This window comes from Limulus polyphemus, unplaced genomic scaffold (genome assembly GCF_000517525.1).
Source record: "Limulus polyphemus unplaced genomic scaffold, Limulus_polyphemus-2.1.2 Scaffold8373, whole genome shotgun sequence".
In the NCBI taxonomy this organism is placed as follows: domain Eukaryota; kingdom Metazoa; phylum Arthropoda; class Merostomata; order Xiphosura; family Limulidae; genus Limulus; species Limulus polyphemus.
The window spans coordinates 19,832-28,822 of record NW_013673983.1 but is presented as its reverse complement, the minus strand read 5'-3'; the positions used below and the strand labels follow the sequence as shown (position 1 = coordinate 28,822).

The window sequence follows — 8,991 nt, the reverse complement described above, 5'->3', positions numbered from 1 at the left end:
GCACAGTATTAACGTTTGTAGAAATTACATTTTCGGAATATACATGAAAATCTTTAAAACTCCCCGAGAAACTTACAAGTTCTGAGTAAAAATTACTCATAAGTTTTCATAAAACTGCAATTAAAGTCTCCTGACCACAGAATATAAAAATTAATTAAACATTCCTAATTTTAGATTCAAGAAAGTTGAGTAAAGAGCCAGTTTTTTGTTGTTTTTTTATTGTTTTAAGCACAAAGCTGCATAATGGGCTATCTGTGTTGTGCCATAGCGAAGATATTTAACTCCGAATTTTAGTGTTATGAATCCTAAGACTTATTTCTTAGTTACTGTTTACCATATATTTAACACCAAAACGATTACTTGTGTTTTGTAGAAAAGAATAATGAACACTAGGTTCTATTTAATATATGATGAAATAAATGTCAACTATATATACATATATCTTCCATACTCTGGAGGCTTATACACTCTTCATAAACGTATTAACTTTTTTTTCTGATGAATAAACACACTGGACACACTGAAACTTTTAAATGTAGCAACTGGACACATTGATACTTTTAAATGTAGCAACTGGACACACTGATACTTTTAAATGTAGAAACTGAACACATTGATACTTTTAAATGTAGCAACTGGACACACTGAAACTTTTAAATGTAGCAACTAGACACATTGATACTTTTAAATGTAGCAACTGGACACATTGGTACTTTTAAATGTAGCAACTGGACACATTGGTACTTTTAAATGTAGCAACTGTAACACATTGATACTTTTAAATGTAGCAATTGGACACATTGGTACTTTTAAATGTAGCAACTGGACACATTGGTACTTTTAAATGTAGCAACTGGACACACTGGTACTTTTAAATGTAGCAACTGTAACACATTGATACTTTTAAATGTAGCAACTGGACACATTGGTACTTTTAAATGTAGCAACTGGACACATTGGTACTTTTAAATGTAGCAACTGTAACACATTGATACTTTTAAATGTAGCAACTGGACACATTGGTACTTTTAAATGTATATTACATCGATTTTGATGATTTTCTGAGCCTGTTCTTTAAAAAAGCAGCATTTAAATGTTTTAACACTCTGAAACTTTAAACACCCTCACACTGCTAGAAAAACAATACACTATTAAAAACTCACCAACATCCTTCAAAGTCATCAACCGCCCTATTTTACATTATTCAAAAATCATACAAGGAACTTATTATACTGACTGTAAGCATCCTTGTTACACTGCTTTACACTTGATGAATTAGTGACTGTATAGGATTCTAAGTCCTGTCTGTCGTCCACTTTCACTTACCGAGCGTCCTTGTTAACACTTGACGAATTAGTGACTGTGTAGGATTCTAAGTCCTGTCTGTCGTCCACTTTCACTTATCGAGCGTCCTTGTTATACTGCTTTACACTTGATGAATTAGTGACTGTGTAGGATTATAAGTCCTGTCTGTCGTCCACTTTCACTTAATGAGCCTCCTTGTTACACTGCTTTACACTTGATGAATTAATGGCTCCGCAGCATTCTAAGGCGTGTCTGTCGTACATTTAAGCCTAAACGATTTTCCACGTTACATAACTATGTACAATAGATAATAATACTGTAATAATAACAAAACATGTAGGTAGTGTCCATCAGTTTTTAACAATTAGACATACTACAGTCTCTGTACAGTCGTTATGGGTACGGTTCATTGAAAATTCAGCTGCAGTAGCAACTTAAAGTCTGCGCATAATAACTATACATTTATTTTAAACATCTAATACCTAGATAACAATAGAGAGCTGAAAAAATCAGCTACAATTACTTAAATAATTGTAAAATCGCTTAATGTGCAGGTTGTTGTACAACAATTAATTAAATCTGTAGGAATTGTTTATTGTATATGTCTAGTACCACTGCAACAACAGTGTGTCAATAGATCAGCTACAACACTTAGTTATCTGTATAGGACTCGTATGAATGGCTTATTTTACACGTCTAGTACCAGTATAACGACAATAATGTGTCAGTAGATTAACTACAACAATTAATTACCTATATAAGATTGGTATGAACGGTTTATTATATGCGTCTAGTACCAGTGTAACAACAACGTGTCGATAGATGAGCTAAAAGAATTAGTTAACTCTAAAGTCCTTATGTGCATGGTTTATTATACACATCCAGTACCAGTATAACAAGAGTGTGCTGATAGATCAGCTACAAAAAATAGTTAACTCTATTGTCCTCATGTGTATAATTTATTATACACTTCCAGTACCAGTATAACAAGAGTGTGTTGATAGATCAGCTAAAAGAATTAGTTAACTCTAAAGTCCTTATGTGCATGGTTTATTATACACATCCAGCACCGGTATAACAAGAGTGTGTTGATAGATCAGCTACAAAAATAGTTAACTCTATTGTCCTCATGTGTATAATTTATTATACACATCCAGTACCAGTATAACAAGAGTGTGTTGATAGATCAGCTACAAAAATAGTTAACGCTATTGTCCTCATGTGTATAATTTATTATACACTTCCAGTACCAGTATAACAAGAGTGTGTTGAAAGATCAGCTACAAAAAATAGTTAACTCTATAGTCGTCATGTGTATAATTTATTATACACATCCAGTGCCAGTATAATAAGAGTGTGTTGATAGATCAGCTACAAGAACTAGTTAACTCTATTGTCCTCATGTGTATAATTTATTATACACTTCCAGTACCAGTATAATAAGAGTGTGTTGATAGATCAGCTACAAGAACTAGTTAACTCTATAGTCCTCATGTGTATAATTTATTATACACTTCCAGTACCAGTATAACAAGAATGTGTTGATAGATCAGCTACAAGAACTAGTTAACTCTATAGTCCTCATGTGTATAATTTATTATACACTTCCAGTACCAGTATAACAAGAGTGTGTTGATAGATCAGCTACAAGAACTAGTTAACTCTATAGTCCTTATGTGCATGGTTTATTATACACTTCCAGTACCAGTATAATAAGAGTGTGTTGATAGATCAGCTACAAGAACTAGTTAACTCTATAGTCCTCATGTGTATAATTTATTATACACTTCCAGTACCAGTATAACAAGAATGTGCTGACAATTCATCTACAAGAATGTGTTAACTGTAGTTCTTAGATGTATGGTTTATTGTATACGTCTATATATTAGCTGTGCGGTAACAGTGAGTGGATAGAGAAGCTAAAACAATCAGGTAAGTGCTGTGATAGTATGTTGTAAGATTTATTGCATATATTAAATGTCCGACTGACAAGAGTATAGCTGACAAGTATTGAAAACAATGACTTTTACATGAGAGTAAATATAAATGGTTTCTCCTTTCGAACATTCTTAAAGAAACGCGTTCCAACTAACATAGAATTTTATTTATAATCTGTAGCACATTTTAACCGCATAAAACCTTATTCCGCTATTCACGGTTTGTCAACTCATATGAATGGCTTGTTTGATACTAGTTGCATCTTTTTTTTTTCAGGTGTTGCGGACAAGAATGATGAAAGAAAGAACACAGACTCATCATACGTCTTCAAGAATAAGAAAGAAAGAAAAGCTAGAACAGCTTTTACTGATCATCAGGTACAGACATTAGAGAAAACGTTTGAACGACAAAAGTACTTAAGTGTACAGGAGCGAGCAGAGCTAGCAGCGAAACTAAACCTAACCGACACACACATTAAGACTTGGTACCAAAACAGAAGGTGAGAGCTAGTGCTTCCGAACTAATTTATTATTATGTATTGCATTTATAATTAATGGTACGTTCATTGGCTGGCAGAAATCGTATAGTTACTTTTATTGTTGTATGTGCTAGGTGAACTATACTGGATCAACTGGATAATTAAAATAACAAAATGGCCGAAACATCTTACAACTTCCTTGTTGTTTATGTATTGTTTATTGTATCTGTAAAAAGACGACACTTGTATTATCTTGTTATTTTCATCATGTATAGACCACACAGTTTATAAATTTCACAGTTCAACATTTTGATCAGTACTTAGTAGATTTGTACTTTGAAATGTTTAAGGAGCTACACATCGTATCTACGAGATTCTGAGCCTATGGAAGTGTATCCCTTTCCTGGCAAGAACTTGTATGGGGTGGGGAGGTTGTTCTAGAAATACTTGTTTAGTTCAGAAGGTACGATCGAGGATGGACCACACATGTTCGATAGAGTTCATATGGCGATTGGCTTGACTACGGGAGAGTGGTGTTCATATCCGGCGATTGGCTTGACCACGGGAGAGGGGTTTTCTGACTTCAAGCTATCTATGACTTAGGCTGAATGAGCAACAACCACATTCTACAACAGTGTGACGTGGATCATTTCCCACACTTCGTTTGCGTTCTAGTGATTTCGGGTGCCAAGCCGTACCGAAACTGTGCGGCATGACTGGAACTGTGTTGTCACCGTATAAACTGTAGACAGCGGTATTGCAAGTTGCCTGACTATTTCTCGCTGATATGACCGCTCTCCCATAGTCCATCTAACGACCATGTGGTTAGTTTCATTCGCGGCCTGTCTGTTGTACTGTATGGTCCATACCGAGATAAACCTGTATTCTTAGGTCGGAGTTATCTTATATATGAGGTCATAGAGATGATCGATTTGTATTCTCTGGGGTATCTGTTTGTTTACTGTTAGATTTTGTATGTTTTCTCCGCAACAGAATGACAAAAATACGTATAAATCTCTCTGTGGTTAACTAATTTAATGTTCCCTAGCTGGTCGGCGATAAGGCTTATAACGCTAAAAATCTGGGTTCGATACCCGTGGTAGGAACAGGATAAATGGCCCATTATGTAGCTTCGTTCTTAATAACAGACAAAGAAAGGAACCGAATGTGTCTTAATAGTATTACTAACAACCTTGACAGCATGTGAATTTCCTTACTGTTTAGCAGTTATTTCCGTAACAAAAATCATTTTAAATGGTTAATGTATTATTACGGCAGAAAAAGATAACACTGGAACTTATTTCATTTTCTGCTGTTTACACCTAGTTTCTTTAATGTTTATGTTTTTGGATGGGCTGGAGTATTGCTGCAAAAGGAGAAATGACAAAGTTGAATTCCTTTATTACTCCAGTTTTGGATGTTATTTCCGTAACAATACTTATTATTTGTTTTTATATATACTGTATTGGCTGTAATACTATATATTGACTACTTTCAACTTCACTGCTGTTTACAAGTTGATGATATATATATATCATTGGCTGATGGACAGTGTTGGAGTTGTGTGACGTTCTTTTTATGATCTATATCATTACTGCGAACAAGCGACAAATAACACTTGAACATTGTTATTACTAAATACATTGTTATTACTACACAACACTTAAACTTCTTTGTTGTTGACTTATTGGGTGAATTGTTTTATTTCTCCTCTATAGAGGCTGACAGGCAACATCTGAGTTTCTTTACCGCCTACATTCTAAATGGACTAAATGATTACTTCAGAAAACTAACATGCAACACCTACGTTTCGTTGTTCATATTCTGGATAGACTTTCTTGGAAATAGTGGTGAACATTACCCTCATCATTATTATTTACGAATTATAATTTAATAATTTATTATGAAAGTAATACTTACATTTGTTTTTCTTGTTTATTATGAAAAGGTAAAACAAACCTTGGACCAGAGTGTAAGGTTAGTAATAAATCAGCCGTGTATACTGAATAACACAAAATATTTATTTAAGTGAAAAGGGACAGCAGATAAGACTATGATGTTATATGCTGGTATTATTTACTTTTAGTACAAAAACATAAGTTTTAAAATCTGTAAAGTGGAAGATGAAGTCAGACCAGACTTGGAAGTGTATCAATTAAGTTATATGCTCGTATTATTTACTTTTAGTATAAAAACATAAGTTTTAAAATCTGTAAAGTGGAAGATGAAGTCAGACCAGACTTGGAAGTGTATCAGTTAAGTTATATGCTGGTATTATTTACTTTTGGTATAGAAAATAAGTTTTAAAATCTGTAAAGTGGAAGATGAAGTCAGACCAGACTTGGAAGTGTATCAGTTAAGAGACTGTTTTGTTCATCATTTCTGTAATAGAATAAGTTGAAAACACTTAGGGTAACAATTAGTGACAAACGGGTGTTAGGAACTGAAGTTAAAGGTCAAATATTGTATGGGTGATGTATAAATCACGCACCAGTATATATATATATATATATATACATAAATATAAATCACAACCTAACTCTGTTTTTTTTTTTTATTATTGTGTTTGTCTCTATTTTTCTGTTACAATAATTACTGGTATGTCATCAACCTTCAAGATCTCGTTGAAGAAGAGTAGAGATATACGAAACTTTTTCTTTTGATGATACATCAAACAGTTAGTATTCATCAAACGTATAAACAATCTGGAAGATTTGAAACAGAGAATCCCAGCAATCTGTGCAAGTGTAACACCGCAAAGGTTATAGAACGTGAACCACAACTTGAGTGTACATTCAAGACAGCTATAAAATCAGAAGTAAAAAAATTCATATTTGTGGTTCACATGTCTTGCATCACCTTGTATTTTCTGTGTCACAGTGTAATTAATATCGGAAATACTATTAATAATAATAGTACTAATTTTACTATTAATGATAATAGTATTCATTTTATATTTTGTTCTATTTAACTTCAATTTTGTTTGTTTTAGGACGAAGTGGAAAAGACAGACCACAGTTGGGATAGAACTGCTTACTGAGGCTGGAAACGTTGCAGCCGTCCAAAGAATGATGCAAACATCGCCTTACTGGCTTTCTCGGTTCACGTCTTCGTTTTCACGGCATCATCTGACAAGCTTGAACAATTATTTTAAACATTCTTCTTCTGGACCTCTCAAGCCTCTTCCTTTCCGTCTATATCCTCCTTTTGAGAGGTGTACACTATCACTGGATGCAGCAATTCCCCTTTATGTGGCCTCCGAAAGCATCCCCCTCCTCGAAGCTCCAGTGATGTCTAACTCCTATGAAAGTTCAAGACAGGGACCTTAGCCCTCGTTGTAGCTTAAATGCATAGAGTGATGTAAGGATTTGTTATATATACTAAGCTGGTAACGACTCTCAGAATGGTGTCTAACAGCACCTTGTCCTATACAGCATCTGCTGACAGACTGACTATTGTACATCCTAAGATAAGGTTTTGAGTGCTACGTTGGCACTTTCGTCATTATAAACTATCATAGGTTATGCAAGTGCAAAGATAAATATGTCATCCGAAGGACTTTCAATATGGCGTCCAGTAATAACGGTGCAAGTAGAACAATTTATATTTTTGTTACTATTTTTTGTACTTTATAGGAAATGTTAAAACAATAATGCTAGTGAAAGACTATTTTCGTTATATCCATGGGACTAATATATAGAAGTTTTTATTTGGTTTGGAATATTATCTAGTAATGTATATCTTAAGAATGAACTCAGACATAATATAGTTGGAAAAATCCATGAAATCAAACTTAGATAATCATATCTGAGAATTTTGGGATACTTAGTTAATAAACATGTTATTTAATACGCCATCTTAAGGGAAGAAGACATTCCTCCGAACATGCAGAATCGCCCTTTAATCACGTGACTCTACATACAACATACAGTATAAACATATTATTAAATGCCACCCTAGTTAAAAAGATAATTTTTTACAGCTAAGTTTTGATAATCATAAAGTTCTTGGAAAATAAACATAACATTTCCTACATACTAAATATATTATAAAACGTTTTCCACAACACGCAACCTACAAAACTCAGCTTTTCGTTGTTGTTTTTTTCTGCTCACTTTCTCAACATCAGACCTATATATAATTTCATTCCCACTTTTTAAGATCGATGACTTAACTTTTCTTTAAGCCCATTTCACAATATGAGCCTTGCAATTAAGCTCATTCGAAAACATACAATTATTCTACATTATTTCTCGATGTATATTAAAAAGATTTCAAACTAATCAAATTAATGAAAATCACTTATTAACATTCCTTATCTGCTCATTTCATTTTAAACTGATTTTACATTCATGTTGCTCACAGGCTCTACAATTAGGTTTCAAGGTTTCTGGTTTATAATAAAATGAACAAATACGGAACCAACTAATATTCATGATTAACCTAAACTAAAGCGATTTAATATCAAGTTAACTGAAGATGTGTTTTTTTTTTCACATTCCTCTTTATTTGTTCATTGTGGCTTGAAATCAGAGGTGTGTAAAAACAGCATTTACTATCTATGTGAAAAAAAAATTCAATTAACTTGTTCTTTGAAACAATTTTAGGCCTGTTTGTTTCTAATAGTTCGACAGCTTTTAGTGTTTAAACTCTAACTTTTAAACATTTAATATCAACTTGTTCATTTCTGTGTGATCGTGATCTAGTTCTATTAAACAGTAAAGATAATTCAACTTAGTTCAGAGGTTTGTTTTACGCCTCTTACAAATGATCTAATTCTTTAAAAATGTGAGATAACATTCTAAATACGACTCTTCATTCTGTGACGAGATAACTACTTTAGTCAATAATGTTATAGAAACGACTCTTCATTCTGTGACGAGATAACTACTTTAGTCAATAATGTTATAGAAACGTCTCTTCATTCTGTAAGTTTTGTAACGAGATAACTACTTTAGTCAATAATGTTTTAGAAGCAACTCTTCATTCTGTAAGTTTTGTAACGAGATACCTACTTTAGTCAATAATGTTATAGAAGCGACTTTACATTCTGTAAGTTTTGTAACGAGATAACTACTTTAGTCAATAATGTTATAGAAACGTCTCTTCATTCTGTAAGTTTTGTAACGAGATAACTACTTTAGTCAATAATGTTTTAGAAGCAACTCTTCATTCTGTAAGTTTTGTAACGAGATACCTACTTTAGTCAATAATGTTATAGAAGCGACTTTACATTCTGTACGTTTTGTAACGAGATAGCTACTTTAGTT

The 8,991-nt window shown here is 33.2% G+C and overlaps 1 protein-coding gene across 1 annotated transcript; it reads left to right on the top strand.

The window, feature by feature from the left end:
* Positions 1–3,519: 3,519 nt before the first annotated feature.
* On the top strand, positions 3,520–7,050 carry LOC106475299 (homeobox protein ceh-31-like; the record flags this gene model as incomplete). The annotated part of the gene is made up of 2 exons (XM_013935991.1): positions 3,520–3,742; positions 6,714–7,050. Coding segments are annotated over 2 exons (560 nt in total), but the record flags the coding sequence as incomplete, so codon positions are not given.
* Between the last annotated feature and the right edge of the window lie 1,941 nt (positions 7,051–8,991).